The sequence below is a fragment of the Anser brachyrhynchus genome (genome assembly GCF_964034855.1).
Source record: "Anser brachyrhynchus genome assembly, chromosome: 16".
NCBI classification, from domain to species: domain Eukaryota; kingdom Metazoa; phylum Chordata; class Aves; order Anseriformes; family Anatidae; genus Anser; species Anser brachyrhynchus.
Window position 1 is genome coordinate 10235168 of NC_137734.1, and position 15479 is coordinate 10250646.

A 15479-nucleotide genomic window follows, 5' to 3' on the forward strand; every position below is an offset into this window, starting at 1 on the left:
TCTGCAATGCTGTCCCTTTTATAAAGCACCAAGTACTTCAAAGAAGTGGAAAACTATATATCTTGCTCAGAAATGAACTGCGTGGATGGAAAGCACTGTCAGCAAAAATTGTTTTATTTCCTGCATACAAAACCATTAATCTCTTAAATGACAGGAGATACAAACCGTGAACAATAGAAGATACCAAAGGAAGGGCGTGTTCCCTGCCTGGGACCAGCGACTCTCCAAGGACGCAGAGGACAGCTATGGGCATGTCCCAAGGCTGAAGGCACTGCAGGGAGAGCAGCCTCTGAGCAGAGGTTACCAGCCACAGGCCACAAGAAGAAATGTCCCAATGGCACAGTCTGCTCCCCTCCTCAGGGCGATGCTGCTGGTCCCTGGTTTCAGGTGCTGCTCGTGTGCTCCACTCGCTGGTACTGCCCGTGTGTGCAGCTCGCTCCTCTTGCACGCCTCTGCTTACACCCACTCCCTTCCCACAACCTGGGGGTGATGCTGGAGGTCAGTTGGGGCTGCTGCTGCTCACTGCCAGTCGTGAGACTTGCAGCAGCCACCCCTCTGGTCACCTCCCTCCTCATTGTGGCTGCGCAGCCTCCCTCCACTCCGGCATTTCTTGCCCTGTCACCTCCTTCACAGCCAGAAATGCACAAATCCCACTTGACCTGTCCCACCCAGCCAGGAATCACAGGCTTTGCATGGAAACGGCTGGGTGAGAGCCCATGGTCTGACACTGGGAGATGTCTCTGGCCCAGAGGAGGAGCACGAGTCCAGGATCTCAGGGGAAAGGACAGGAGTATTGTTCCCTCCTGTAACCTGGACCTGCGCCACGTTCTGGTGCTGTTCTCCTCCCCTCACCCACAAGCCTTGGTATCAGCCCTTTTCCCCCACAATCACCAGTGGCCTTGAGCAGCATGGCTGTAGGGCCCAGGACAGTGACCTGCTGACAAAAACATACTGCAGCCCTCACAGCCCACCCCACAGCCTGGCCATACACCCGAGATATTCTTGGTGGCACTGACCAGGCTGGGACTGCCCAACGCCACAGACCTCAGGTAGGGCTGGTGGGAAGCACCCAAAGCCAGCACTCAGGTCGGCACACGTACCGTTTCCTGGAGAACTGCTGGTCTATCTCCTCTAAGGACTGGCCTTTTGTTTCCGGAACAAAAAGGTAAATGAATATAACAGCCATCACTCCCATCAGTCCATAGAGAAGAAACATCCAAGAGAAACCAATGGCATCTGCAGAGAGATTCAAGCACATGAAGGGTCCGTCAGAGGTCAGTCACATTGTGGGATGCAAAGGAAGCTGGCTGCTTACTACAAAACGCTCACTGGTGCTGGACAGGGAAAGCTCCTTATCTACAAGGCCTGGACTAGGAAGCAGCAAGGGAGAAGGATGGTTCACAGCAGGCTTTGCCAGCAGCACCACTGAGAGAAGGAGAAAGCCGAGCTCCAGGGCCCAGCACTGCCATCTGAATGCCTCAACCGGGAGCTCTGCTACCAAGAAACTTTGTAAAGCTACCGGCATGAAAGCTGCAAACCCCATGGTTCCCTGACAGTGCAGCATGAAGGATGATTTTTATAAAATGGGTGATGGAGGAGCTCAGACCAGTGTCACTGGTGCCTGCATTTTTCTGGTCTCAGAGACATCGGGGTCACAGCTATTCCAGTGTCCAGTGCCCAGGGTTCCAAACACCACTTGCTCTCCAAATGGCTGTGGTGGCCGTCCTCACTAACCCACCTGTGGGAAATGGAGGGACAGGGACGGACACTTACCAATAAGGTCTAGGAAGGAGAGGCTGATCAGTAAATTGGCGGCCCAGTTAAAGCTGTTGCAGAAAGCAAAGGCTCTTCCTCTTATTCCAGCTGGGTAGATCTCACTGAGGACCAGCCAGGTCACTGCACAGATCAGAGATTAGAAAGATGGTTGTGAGGTTTAAGAAACATATTTGGGAAACGAGCGTGGAATATTTGGCAAGGGTTTTATAGAGAGCCAAACTCTGGCTTCACCCAGCACCCACTGCTGTTGGTAGTGAGCAATGATATTGATCTCAGGGTCAGATCACAGCAGAGCACTTTGAAACTCCCATGCTCGGCGCTCTGCGGAGGGATGAGATGCCAACAAACAGGTCCAGTCAGCAAAAAACAAAGCAGGGGATTTCGCCATTCAGCAGATGGGAAAATATCGGCATATCTGCCATCAGGACATGCTCTTGTAGAGAAAGGAGAAGGGGTAGATTAAAGAGAAAATGTTGTATTTGGGCTAACGTCAGAGCTGGGAGCAGTATGCATCTTGAAGCAGTCTCTCCTATCCTAGGGTTATTTTGCTTGAAATGATTTAGAGGGTCACTGCCAAACTCATGAGGCTTGCTGTGCACTTATGTTTTTCCTTAGCTAGATGCTGTTGTCTCCTATCAAGGCCCTTAAAACAGTAAGTGCCAGAAAATGCTAGAACTCGCATGGAAGCAAGAACTAGTCTCTGTTCTCATCTGATGAATAATGATTTCGGAAGAAGATCAACCAATATTGAGAAACTTTCAGTGAGGTTCCTCTTTCCAGCTCTGTTGCTGACTTTCTGGGGAAGCTCCTCAGTACGCAGCCCTCTTTTCTTCCTTGTTGGGGTGCTGTGAAGATTAGGTAGTGCTTGTGGGATGCTCTGATTTTGCAACCAGCATGACGAGGGGAAAAAAATTACATGAGTAGTGATAGCATGGACGAGAAGGTTATTATGACGCTGTACCAGCCCCACAGCCAACAGAGCTGCAAGACAAGGAAATGATTCAGGAGGCTGAAGGGGATATATTTCCAGTTTCCAGATACTCAGCGGCTTGGTAAAGCAGATGCATAATGAACATTTCAAGCAGACTATAAAGATCAGCCCCAGCTTTATTCTCTGGGTTAGCACAAGGATATATAAACACCATACTTACTTGGTCCAAATCCAATTGAGAATGCGCTCACGAAAGCCATCATGCTCAGCAGCGTAATCCAATTTAAAACCATATGTTCTGTCGGGGGAGCACCACCAAAAGGGGCGCCTGAGCTCTCTCCTGTCTCTGTTTTGGACTGACTTGCCAAGCCCATCTTCTGGGTGTGGGAAGAGTCAGTAACAGCCTCCCTGCTCTGAGCACCGGCGAAGGCTTTTGTAAGGCTCTGTGCGGCAGCAGAACCAGGACCCCCCTGCCTGTTGCCTTCACCTAACGCTGGTGGGACACGGAACCCAGTGGGCTGGGAGGACAGGGGCATCAGGGAATGCTGGCTGAGGCTGTGGGATGCATTGGGGTCTGCGGCCGCCGTGCAGTCCCTGGCCATGGCCAGCGGAGCGATGCAGCTGGTGAGCCCAATGGTGGTGACGGAGATTGCCATCACCACGCAGCCGGCGATGAGCAGCACTCTCCTGCCGGCCTTGTCTGCAAACGCCATCGCAACGAGCGTGGCCACCACCTTTATTGCCCCCAGCCCAACAGAGGCCAGGATGGCGGAGGAGTTGCTCTGGAATCCCACCGAGTGGAAGATTTTGGAGGCATAGCCCAGCACGTTGGGCTGCCCAGTGAACTGCTGGAAGAGCACCAGGCCCAGGCCCACCAGAGTGCGTCTTCTCATGTTGTCTCTGGTCCTGAAAAGGTCAAGAAATGAGTAGTGCTTCTCCTTATAGGACTCCTGCTTTGCTGCTTCTCTGTCCTCAGCAGTCTGCAGTTGAATGAGACCCTTCTGGCAGTCTGAGTCCCACGAGTTTAATTTAACGGGGTTCACTGGGAGAAAGAGGATGCTGAGGAACTGCATGGCTGTCGGGGCAATGGCCAGTCCAAACATGTACCTCCATCCCTCATCCACGTCCGCAAAGACGTAATTCAGTGCATACGACAGCAGGATACCTACAGTGATGCCTGCTTCATAGAGAGACACCAGCAGCCCTCGCTGATGGGCCGCCACCATCTCCGAGACATAGATGCAGCAGGCCATGGATGAGACAGAGATGGCAAAGCCCACGGTCATGCGCCCGATGACCAGCCCAATGAACGACCTCGCCAACGTCAGAATAAGGCTGCCGAACAGCAGGACCAAGTTGCTGACCAGGATTGCTCTCCTCCGGCCATGGCGGTCAATGAGGATGCCCCCCACCAGAGAGGCGAGGAGCGCCCCGATGAGGAGGGAGCTCACCAGAACTTCCTGCCTGAAGCAGCCGAGGTGAAAGTCTGTCTGCAGCTGCAACAGTGCACCGGAGATAATCCCCAGCTCGTATCCAAATATCAGCCCGCCCAGGAGAGAGACTGTAGCAGACAGCAGGAGGACCAGCAGTGCACGACCTGGAAAACAAGCAAGCGATGCGAGGTTCAGTCTTCTGGCTCTAGCAGGAAAGTTATCAGCAAACAATCTGGAAAAAGCTCTTCCAGGACACACAAAGTTTTCTATTTACAAAGCTACAATGCCAAATCTCCCCAGAAGTCCCTAGGCCGCGTGTAGAGGCACTTGCACATACTCACATGACCTACCAGGCCTGCACACACTGCCAAGGACTGCAGGGGCACCCACTGGGGTGCAGAACCATGAAAACAGGGCTGTGTTAACAAAGCAAAGACTCATATTTAAGTGGAGGACAGTGATCTGCTTTTCTGGAGTTGTACAGGAACCCACCGTGGTCTCTCTTCATCATTCTGATGGCAAAAGCTGGTCTGGGCAGGAAATGCTGCTTCCACTTTTTGGGTTTGAACTCCCCGTGTTACCATTATAAAGTTTCAGTCCATGGTTTGCAGCTTAGAAGCATCTGTAGGAAAAGAGCCATCCCTCGTCGCCTGTGAATTTCTCAAGTCACTCACCGGGACCGAACTGCCCTGGCCCAGTCCTCTTCATTACAGCTCACTTTCCCTCCAGTTTCTCACCTGATTCCTCCTTCAAGCTCCGCACAATTCCAGGATGAAACAAGTGTCACTGCCCAGCGCTCTGCATGCAACGCCTTTTCCCCCTAACCAGTTTTCGAGAAGGCCCTGCTGTTTTCCAGGCTGTCCTCTTTCCATGTCAGTGGATACCCTACATTCACCCACAGAATCTGATGCTTTTGAACTTCATTTTTATTGTTGTGAAGCATTTATCACAGAAATACCAAGTTACTAAACAACCCTAGGATCCATGGGGGTGGCACTATACTTAAAGCTTACTGAACTATCAACTTCTTTTTTTTTCCAGTTCCCTATCTGAGCCCAGGAGAAGGGAGAAATGGTTGGCCAAGTCAGTAAGTTGTTAAAGATGTTGTCTCCTTTTTTTCCCCTAACTTAGTTTTACAGATCATTTATGAATGGCAATAACCAAGGCAGCAGTTTTCCCGTTAACATCTCCTCATCAGTAAAGCGGTATCCTATAGGTATGGCTTTATTTATTATGTGATTATGTGGCCAGAAAAACTCCCCCAGTATGTGCATTCCCTCTGAACTACAGCCCAGTAACAACTCCAGGCTCTAAAATCTCACTAAAAATAAAATCTTCAGACCTCAGGATTGCAAGGTAAGGAGCGGGAATGCAAAGCCTGCAGTGAGAGCTGATGAATGCCACATGCACTTCAACCTAAGCTGGAAATCTAAAGAAACTTTTTTTAAAATACTAATAATAAAAAAGCAGCATTAACTATTTCACTGCTGAGTACATTAGTGGGAGGTTGATGGCTATTCTTCACAGCTGCAGGCAGGAACAAATATTGGGATGAAGCAGCAGGGCAGTTACTTTTTGTCAAAGTTTGCAAAGGTGGGGATGGGGATTTAAATTATATTTCTATTGTCTAAGAGACAGCAGAGAGTAAGTGCCCTGCTGACGGGACCACAGCCCTCAGTTCCTGGGGGGCCCTGCCTGGCCTCTAACTGCTGTGTCTACCTTGAGTCTGAGCGAGAGAATTTGGACTGCTTTGATGGAGACAAGACAGAAACCAGAAACAGTACGTAAAAAAAAAAAATCTGACTACAGGAAATAAGGATGAACGAACAATGTCATTAAAAATGCTGCTCGCAAAAGTTTATTCCTCCTAGTTAATCCTGCACTCTTGGCATTACTTTGTGGGAATGACCCTGATTTCTTCACCTCTCCTTCACTACCTCTCGGTGCCCAGGATCACCAAGCCAGGCAAACCTTCTCGGGCTGATCTAGCTCTGCAGCACGAACTTCCTGAGCTGAAAACCTCCCTGTTGCCTGCCCCAAATACAAGAAGTGATTCTTTGACCTTGCCTTTCTCATACAGCTGAGCATGCAAGTTTAGTAAGTATATAAGCTTACTTAAAATAGGAAAAAACAACAGCAAAAGCAAAGCAAACCAAACCCAAACCAACCAACCCGCCCCAACCAACCCTACAAAAACAAGGTGCTTGCTGCACACGCTTCTCGCCCTGGGGAGAGGATGAAAGGGCGAACATGTGCGAGCCATGAGTCACGTCACTCAACGTGGCAGGGGGGAGCGCACGCAGCGTGACAGCCCCCACTGCGTGGGGACCTCAGGGGAACAGCAGTGACAGTGACCTGCCTCCCCCAGTCCCAATTCGAAAGGCACAGGTAATGTGCATTAGTTTGCAGGTATCTGCTGTAATACACTGGTTTCCAGCACATAATGCTATCTGTATTCTCACATTGGCTTTGTTTAATTAGAAATACTCACAGCTTCATACTCCCAGCCTCAGTAGACCGTATGTGGAAAGAATGAGGGCACAACCACCAGACCATGGAAAACTTTTCTCACCCTGCCTACGGGGTTTTTTCCCCTCACAAGCTGTGTTTAATAGTAAGCGTCTCTATTCAGCCTATAATCACAGCTAGCACTAAAGGTTATATCTGCGAGATAGCTATGTTTATATTTGTATTTATTCTGTATCCCTCTTTCCCTTGTGCTACTTGTGCCACACCGGCTACAAGCCGACCCCTCGCGCCACGCTGTGTGACTACCTGCACCGTTTTTATCATTCCTTGTACACATGTTACACAGATAATTAGAAAAAATATTTGCTCACTGAGAACAAAAGTCTTTGCACAAAGTGGGCAAGCCATTAGCTTCAAGCCACCAAGTCAGTTCGATACAGGCAGCCCTGCTGTGAATGCCGCAGCTGATTCGATCAGATTTTGCAGTTTTCCTTGTTAACTTAGTGGGCAGCAATAGTTCACGAACTCTGCTTGGGATCCGGCTCGGTACAGAGTCTGTTCTGGAGCTGCCGGGGTACCGGGGACCTTTCAGAGCTCATCAGGACAGCAAATCCGGTGGGTCTCAAGGGGAGCTGCGCCAGGAGATCCCCCGCCCGTGGCAAAACCTGGGGAAGGGGCTGTGGTCCAGGACGGTGCTGGCGGCTGCCCCCAGCCCTGTGTGCCTTCCCTCGCCCCACTCATGCTCTTGGCCCTGCCTTAGGGGCCGAGCCGCAGGAAATTACTGCTGTTTTGCTGCTGGAAGCGCTAAAAAAAAAGAAAAGAAAAAATAAAAGAAAAAAACAAAAAAGAAAAGCTGGGCGGGGGAAGGAAAGAGGGAGGGAAGGAGGCAGAGAGATGCAGCCGGAGCCTTCAGGAAAAGTGGCCAAGTTGCCAACTTCTCTCCGCCGCTCGCAGGGGGGCTGCCTGCCTGCCTGCCGCCCCCTCCCCGGCCCCGCCCGACCCCCCCCAGCCACTCACCCATGGCAGCCCCGGGGCGCTCCGCAGCGGGGTCCGGCGGCGGCCGGAGCGGGGCCGTGCAGCGCCACGTCGCTCCTCGTCCTGCCTCCCGGGCCGGGCAGCCTGGGGCTTGTAGTCACCCTGCCCGCCCCCTGGGGGGGTCCCCGACCGGGAGAAGGGGGTGGGAGGGATGGGGGGGGGGTATGGGGCGGCGGTACTCGCTCGCCCCGCGGTCCCCGGTCGGGGAAAGGAGCGGCTGGGGGCGCTTCGGGGGGGTGCTGGACGGCGGGGCACAGCGCTCCGGCTCCGTCCCGGGGGGGGTCGGTGGGGTCCGGAGCAGGACCCGACCGTGCCCGGCCCCCGCAGGCTCGCCCCGATGCTCGGCTTTGCTCCTGCGGAGTGGAAAGGCTCCGGACAGCCCGCAGGAGGTGGGCTGGAAAAGGTTTTCGGAGGCTCAGCTGGAAAGGCGAAGAAAGGCTGCTAGGGGAGGAGGGAGCGTTTCAGAGCTGGGACAGGGCAGCAGGGCTGAGCGGGGACTCTTACCTCGCTCTTCGCTTGGAGACAAGGGGTCGGGCTCTCGGGCTTGTCTCCTTGCACCAGCACAGTGCTCCATGAGGCAACGTGCCTCCGTGTCCAGCTTGCCGTGCAATTAACATTCTTGTTCTGCGCAGTGGGACAGAAACCTTCCTGCTGCCTGCTGCATAAAAGCCACTGGGACTTGAACTTGGATTCAAGATTTTTATTTATTTATTTATTTATTCTGAATCTGAGGCTAAATTCATGTATCCCAAATTCGAGTTTGTAAAAGCACTTTGCAAAACTTGATATGGTTAGAAGTGTTTTTAAAACTTTAACACAATGCAAATGTTGTCCCTCGGTGCTGTTCATGCAAACTGCTGTTGCTGGACATGCTGCGATGTGGTGAAGTGCGTGTGTGTGTTGAGAAGTGTGTGCGATGCTCAGAAGTTTGCTGTCACCCAGCTAGCGCAGGGACCAGAGCAGGGACAACGTGTCACAGGCTTTGGGGTGGGTTGCACAGCCTTCCCAGGGTCATGCCACGCAGACTGCAGCCAAAGGATACACGGAAATGACCATAAGCCTGCGTTGTGGACTGGTGTGTGACTGCAGGAAGTATCTCATTTAATGATGTGGCTGTGACACGACTAACACACTGTGGAGCCTGTGCTGGTAAAGCTTTTTTGTATTGGGATTGGGACCCAGTCCTGGATAGGGCTGGGGACGGTCTGCGTCAGCGGCCATTGCACCTGTGGCTGCAGAGCAGGCACAGACCTCTGACACAGACAAAAGTAAACAGGTTGGGTAAGGAAGGGAAAACACGTGATGTCTTTTAAAAGAGCTTTTCAGTGGTCATTCCACACATTAATGAGGAATTTAGAAAAATATTTAAGGAATCCTTGTTCTTCTATGTAGGGGGATGCATGCCATGTCTCCGTTCTGGGACCAGTTGTTCTAATTCTTTACTGTCTTTTATTTATCTACTTTTTTTTCTCCAGTTCATTGCTTTGGGATGCTTTAGGTGGGCAATGCTGGATCATGTATGTCCTTTCAGCCTGTCTGTTGGATATGAGGCGTGCAGTATGGGCAGCAGCTGATCAAAGGTTTTGTTCTTGCTTCTTCTCAAAGTCATAGTGAATATTAAAAGTGTTTCAAAACATCTGATTTATAAATTAAGTGAATGCTTCCCACTCATACACTGTAATTTCAATAGAAACACAATATGCAACAATACCTCTTCTGAAACCGTGTGTCTCATACAAACTGACACCTGCACAGGGATCATACGCGCGGTGGAGATTGGCTTCAAACACGGCCAGCCAACAGAACCCGATGGTGTTCAAAGAAGGAGCTTTTCAATAGGATTTGTAATTCATATTAAAGTAGATTAAATAGCTCTGAAGTCATGACTAGCTCTCATGACACTCAGAGGGAGACTTGCAATTTTCTCTCTTCCCCAAGAACCTGCATATGAGGCCAGCTTATGGCGAGCAGACATTACAGCTCTGTGTCTTGGCTCATGTTCCAGGTTTTGGGAACACATGGGAACTCTGGGAATGCAGCATGATCTTGCCCATGATCTCTGCCCCCCACAGCCCCTCCCTGGAGCAGAAGCCCAGACATTTGGGGTGCACTGTGCTAGGAAGTGGAGGAGATGTCACCCCATTGCACCAGGCAGAGAGCCAGGGGAGCAGCAGTCCTCGGCAGAGTAAACGCATCCTAGCTCCATGATCTACAACTTGCCCAAACAATTCCTGCACATTTTACTACACTCCTTTTTGAATGAATTCAGCATGAGAAGGAAGAAATTATATTTTCTCCATGGTCACTCAGCATTTGTTTATCCGCCAGCATAAAGCCACCCCTGACATTTTCTGGAGGCTTCCTGTTCTCTGGCAGGGTAATAAACATTATTAGCAAAGACAGCAGGGAGGCAAGGTCCTGGGGAGTACAGCAGAGCTTTATGGTATGTTTGCAAAAGGCGGCCAAAAAGATTACATCAATATGTGCAGAAATACAGCTGCAGCATCGGCACCGTGCGTGGCTGTGGGTTACAGTCCTCTGAAACCACACCACGAAAAACTGCTGTGATGTACAGCAGGGATAACTTTGGGGAAAAAAAAAATCTTCCTTTGTGGGTTTTAAAGTGCCATACATCTTTCTTATTGTATCGTTTGTAGTTAACGGGCACTGGGGGCCTGCTCAAGTCTGTAGCTGTGGTCTTTGAGTCCTTGAGCTGTGCATGAGAGGGGCTGGGAAGGGCTGGATCCGCTGGGACGGGCTGTGCCCGTGGCCATGCAGCAGCTCACACCTCGTGTCTGCTGGTGTGTTTCTAGCCTCGCTCTCTCCTGAGATGCTCTCCTCCTCGTCTCGAGGTTGCGTGTTTTGGCAGTGCCATTTCTCCATCTGATCCTTATCGCTCTCTTGGCTGCTGGATGTCAGAGCAGCGAGGGCGCATTCCAGCTTCACAGTGAATAGCAACACGCCCTGAGCCGCAAGTATGCGCTGCCTGACGTGCTCGGCGTTGGCAATGGCAATAGCAGCCCGCCCTGGGTGACACAGCCACATGTCCGCAGCCAGCTCTGTGTGGCAGTGATGGCAGCTGGTGCCACAGGGCTGGAGCAGCTGAGACAGCCTGTACAATCACAAGGGAAAATACCAATAGAAGAGGAGAGAGAAGCCCATCCTGAAAGAGGAGGATGTTCAGCGACACTTGTCACATACTCAAGCACATTTTCTCTAATTATAATTGACCCTTAAGAAGGGATTAAAGAGACCACATTGAAGAAGTTCAGTACAATTATTGAAAAAGATAATGTCCATGAACAGGCTTAGAGTTGGCTGGGACGGAGCTAGCTTGCCAGGCACTTGAATTTATTGTGTGCTTGTTTGCAGCCCAGAGAGCTTTCTCATTATTACGCTAGGTTGCACATATTTTTCTTTTAATGTTATCCTATCTGCATCCTAAAGTCAACAAATAGAAGGATGCTTCCACCGCTCCTGCCTCCTGTTCTCTGCAGCCATCGCTAACAGGGTACAGACTCTCTCTGCTCTGCTTTGCCTTGCAGAGGACGTGGCAGTGGTTTAACTGCTCGCACGTTATCAGGGCAGGCTGCAGCACAGGCACGGGGCAGGCTTGGGCTCAGCAGCTCATGCAGCTCAGCATAGGAACAGCAGAGACTTTTACATGTAGATACTTACAATGAATACCTAAGAATATATTGCAGCCTGGCTGCAATTTTTGGTGCTGCAAGCCCATCCATTTCACAGATGTTTGCATCAAAGCAATACATTCTCCTAGGGCAATATCTTTTTCCATGCGGTGGGTCAACCAGCACAGCATGGAACTTTTTGCAGCCTGGAAGGGGCAAGAGCTGCTGGGACCAGGGTAAGCTGCCACTGGTCCTGGTGGCTGCCTGCACGTCCCACTTCCCTGCACACTTTAGGGATGTTTTCACGCTGCACCTGTGACTGTGGAGCTGCCTCTGGGGTGCCCGATGCCCACAGCCCTCAGTTTTGGCCAGGTGTGTAACGCTGTGCCTCTCCTTTTCCCTCTCTTCCCCACTGCAACTGCGGTTTGGAATTGCAGGGATGGCAGGAAGCGCAATGAGCTGCATGGGAAGCAGCATTGAAAATTCACACACACAAACCCATTACCCCTGAGCCTGCACTTGGCAGGTAGAGCAGACCCAGCCTCAGAGCCGATAGTGCCTTAGGTGGGTGTGAGGAGCCCCCGGAGCCTTTATCCAGCCTTTTTCCAGGCTGTCTGGCTCTAAGAGTCGCAGCCTCCCTCCTTAAATAATTTGGGGAGCGAGGGGAAAGCTGCCTGCAGCATTGCCGCCTGCCCAGCGCTCAGGGGATCAGCAGCAGCAGGGATGTGGGCAGCGCTGTGGGACCCCGCTTGGTTTCCATTAGCTCGGGTTGCTGCACTGCAATTTTTAACTCAGTTACATTGTTTGTGAAAGGGGAGTTTATAAACGCTTGTCACCAGGAGAACAAAGTTACATAATTAAACAATTTACCAGAGAGTCTGTGGCTTCAGTGAAACTCCCTGGTGTCATTCAGTACTCCAATAAAAATACTGGGTGATACCATAAATATTGTAAATGGCTCTAGGTGGTTTCCGAGGGCTATGTCAACTGTTGATTGCATTCAAAAAAGAAATGAATAAATGAAATTGCAGGCAAGATGAAATTTAAATAAATAAAATAATGGGAAAAATAAAGCAAAAACATTTTCTTTTGTATTTTGAAAGTGCCGGAGGATGTTTATGGCCAGCATGAGAGAAGACCGTTGTGTTTACCAGAATTACGAATAGAGAGCATCTGCATGCACTTGTTTGTAGGTTGTATATGTATGTCTGCAGGGATGGTGCATGGATGCTTAGATAAAATGTGCCCACAACATGAAGAAAGCCCCATATTTGACCGCTTGTGGCATGTGCAAACTCTAAGCGTGGAGCCCAGGAACACATCCGTTCCCCTGGCCCAGCTGCCAGGATCCTGCAGCCCTGCGGGGCCGGGGCAGGACCTGTGCGGTGGGAGCTCGTGAGTGCTGCTTGAAAGCGTTCCCGAAGCAAGACAAATATTTGCCAGGCGTGCTCCCACCACGCGAGTGACAAGTAAGCAGTACGGAATGCATTAATAAAATATAAATACTCTGAAAAAGAAACAAACGCCGCTTTTCTGCTCCCCGAAGAGGAGAAAACAAGGACGAAAGGGCCTCGCAGCACCTCCAAAGGCAACAGTCGAGACATTTTATTTGCAGGGACTGCGCCGGAGTCCCTCTGAACACAAACTGGGGGAGCTGGGGTTGCACATCTCCCGGCAGAGCGGTGGGATTTCAGGGTGCCACGAGGCCCCAGACAGCTGCTCCCCGGACGGGGGGGCTGCACACCGACGCTGGGGCCGGGCGGTGGCTCCGAGGCTGTCCCGGGAGCGCTGAGGGGGACAAATCCCAGCAGGGCCGGGCCGGGCCGGGCCCACCACGCAGCGGCCGCCCAAGATGGCGGAGCACAGCTGCGCGACGCGCATGCGCGCTGCGGTCTCGGCGCCTAAGATGGCGGCGGCCGGCAGTGCTGAGGCTGTGGACGGGGCCGCGGCGCCTGTGGGGGGCTCGGCCGAGGCGGCCGCGCCGGGCCCTGCGGTGGGCGAGGCTCCGCCGCTGCCGGGGCTGCAGCTGGTGCAGCAGGGCGCCGAGGCGCGGGTGTACCGGGGGCGCTTCCTGGGGCGGGCGGCAGTGGTGAAGCTCCGCTTCCCGAAGCGGTACCGGCACCCGGCGCTGGAGGAGCGGCTCAGCCGGCGGCGCACGGCGCAGGAGGCGCGCTCCTTGCTGCGGTGCCGCCGGGCAGGTGGGCACGGGACGGGTCGGGGGTCTGGGAGGGGGCAGCCCTCGTTTGCCGGTGGCTGGGGCGGTCCGAGTGTCCGCCTAGGGCCTGCACCGGCTTCTTGGTATGGTAACATTAGGTAACAGCCACCCTTTGTCCTTTTTTTTATAGGGATTCCGGCCCCAGTGGTCTACTTCGTGGATTATGTGACCAACTGCATATATCTTGAAGATATCGTAGGCTCGATTACTGTTCAAGACCACATTAATTCCATACAAGACAGTGGAAATGACACCAGTAGCCTCCTTAATTTAGCAGAGAAGATGGGCGAGCTGTTAGCAAGGATGCACGATGAAGACCTCATACACGGGGATCTGACGACTTCCAATGTACTTCTGCGACCACCCACAGAGAAGCTGGACTTGGTGTTGATAGATTTTGGACTCAGTTTTATTTCAGGTCTTCCAGAGGATAAAGGGGTTGATTTGTATGTTCTGGAAAAAGCCTTCCTTAGTACTCATCCCAATACAGAAACCCTGTTCAAAGCCCTACTAAAGACCTATGCAGCAACGTCTAAAAAGTCTGGCCCTGTGATGAAAAGGCTGGATGAAGTGCGGCTAAGGGGAAGGAAGAGATCCATGGTGGGGTGAAAGAGAGCAGGCATCGGGATGGAGAAATATTGCTACTTAGGTTCTGCGAGTATGGTTATTTATACTTCCAGTTGGTTTTATTTCACAGGTTACTATTTTGATAACTGTGTCATATTAAATAAAAATGAATTTGTAACAGTGTCGTAAAGTAATTGTGAGACATGAGCACAGATGAAAGACAACTAAAGGTTACTTCTTTCGTAAATGTTAAACATTTCTTTTAAAGTGGAACTTTCAGTGCCATTCCATGGGCCTTCTTCTTTGTGTAGTTAGAATCACACCAAGTGATCTTCTTCAGCCCATGGACGGTGGATTTCTGGGAGGTAGGAGGGGCCTGAGGGTACCAGAACATCTACCAAAGATAATTAAGACAAAAACAAATATATTATTTTTTCTCAGAAGACTTGCTACAAAGGGCTTAAATACATTATAAAGGCCTGTATGCATCCTGAAATTTTTAGGACTATAAATTTCAGGACATGGGCAATGGCTGAAATAGAGTGCTACACATAAGACAGGTTCATTTATGTTTCCAGTAGTAATCTTCTCTCTTTTAACTTTCAGTTGATATTATTTCCTTAAGTAAATACAAAAGAATGTGAAGAACGGGTTTGTGCTGGGAAACTTCCTGTTTAAGCAAGAAGTCTGCTTTAAATTTCTGGGTTTGCAGCTTTGTAAGTTGGACTGCTTGAATTGTGATTGCCTGGCTAGGTGGGCAGGGGTATGGGTGTTTTTTGGTAACTGTCCCTATTCTAATTAGTTTTCTGGGTTAATCCGTCTGATAGCGCCAATGTAGGATGATCCAGAGGAAAAGTTTACAAACCCCATAATAACCAGTCCTCTGCACTATTAGTAGAATGGGATGTAAGCTGCGTGCCGTGTGTGTGAGCTTTCCTGCTTCCTTCAGATAATGATTCAAAAGGAAGAACGCAGCTCTCCCTGCGTGATGTGCTGCGCCGGGCAGCCTCTGTGCTGCACACCGAGGAAAATCTCTACCCCCCAAGGGGGGGGCGCACACAGTTCCCTTACACTGCGGCTGCTGGAAAGCACTTGGGCACGGCTCTGCGTGCAGGCCAGGCGGAAGGGAGGCAGTGCAGCTGCAGGCGCTGCGCATGGCCTCCGTTCGCAGCCTCGGGCTCGTCCCTTCCAGACAACCCCGTGCCGTGGGCACCAGGCACTAGAAGGCGCTCGCCGCACCGCGCTGCACTTTGGCCGGTGGCGCCGCCGTAACGCCGCCGCTCTCCAAGCCAAGGGTCCCCCGTTCGCGTCTCGCAAGTGTCCTAGCGCGGCGGGCTGCCCGTGCCCGGCGCGCATTCACTTCCTTGCCAGAGGAGCCGCCTGGGCGAGTGCTCGGCCCCAGGTGGGGCCCGGGTTCCACCGAC

At 51.6% G+C, this 15479-nt stretch overlaps 2 protein-coding genes across 5 annotated transcripts; one reads left to right on the forward strand and one right to left on the reverse strand.

Annotated features, from left to right (window-relative positions):
- Positions 1-96: 96 nt before the first annotated feature.
- Positions 97-8306, reverse strand: SLC2A10 (solute carrier family 2 member 10). Of its 4 annotated transcripts, none has more exons than XM_080557581.1 (6): positions 8149-8269; positions 6981-7413; positions 2928-4304; positions 1774-1896; positions 1101-1236; positions 97-480 (listed from the first exon to the last, which is right to left on the reverse strand). In XM_080557581.1, exons 2-6 carry the CDS (start codon positions 7015-7017, stop codon positions 384-386), a joined length of 1770 nt encoding a protein of 589 aa, XP_080413707.1. In that variant the 5' UTR covers positions 7018-7413; positions 8149-8269; the 3' UTR covers positions 97-383. The 4 variants fall into 4 exon arrangements, with proteins under 4 accessions (XP_080413707.1, XP_080413706.1, XP_080413705.1 ...); XM_080557580.1 differs by lacking the exon at positions 8149-8269 and adding an exon at positions 7627-7762; XM_080557579.1 differs by lacking the exon at positions 6981-7413 and having other exon boundaries at positions 8149-8306.
- Positions 8307-12529: 4223 nt separating this feature from the next.
- TP53RK (TP53 regulating kinase) lies at positions 12530-14233 on the forward strand. Its single transcript, XM_080557585.1, has 2 exons — positions 12530-13471; positions 13619-14233. Exons 1-2 carry the CDS (start codon positions 13126-13128, stop codon positions 14095-14097), a joined length of 825 nt encoding a protein of 274 aa, XP_080413711.1. The 5' UTR covers positions 12530-13125; the 3' UTR covers positions 14098-14233.
- The last annotated feature ends 1246 nt before the right edge of the window (positions 14234-15479 follow it).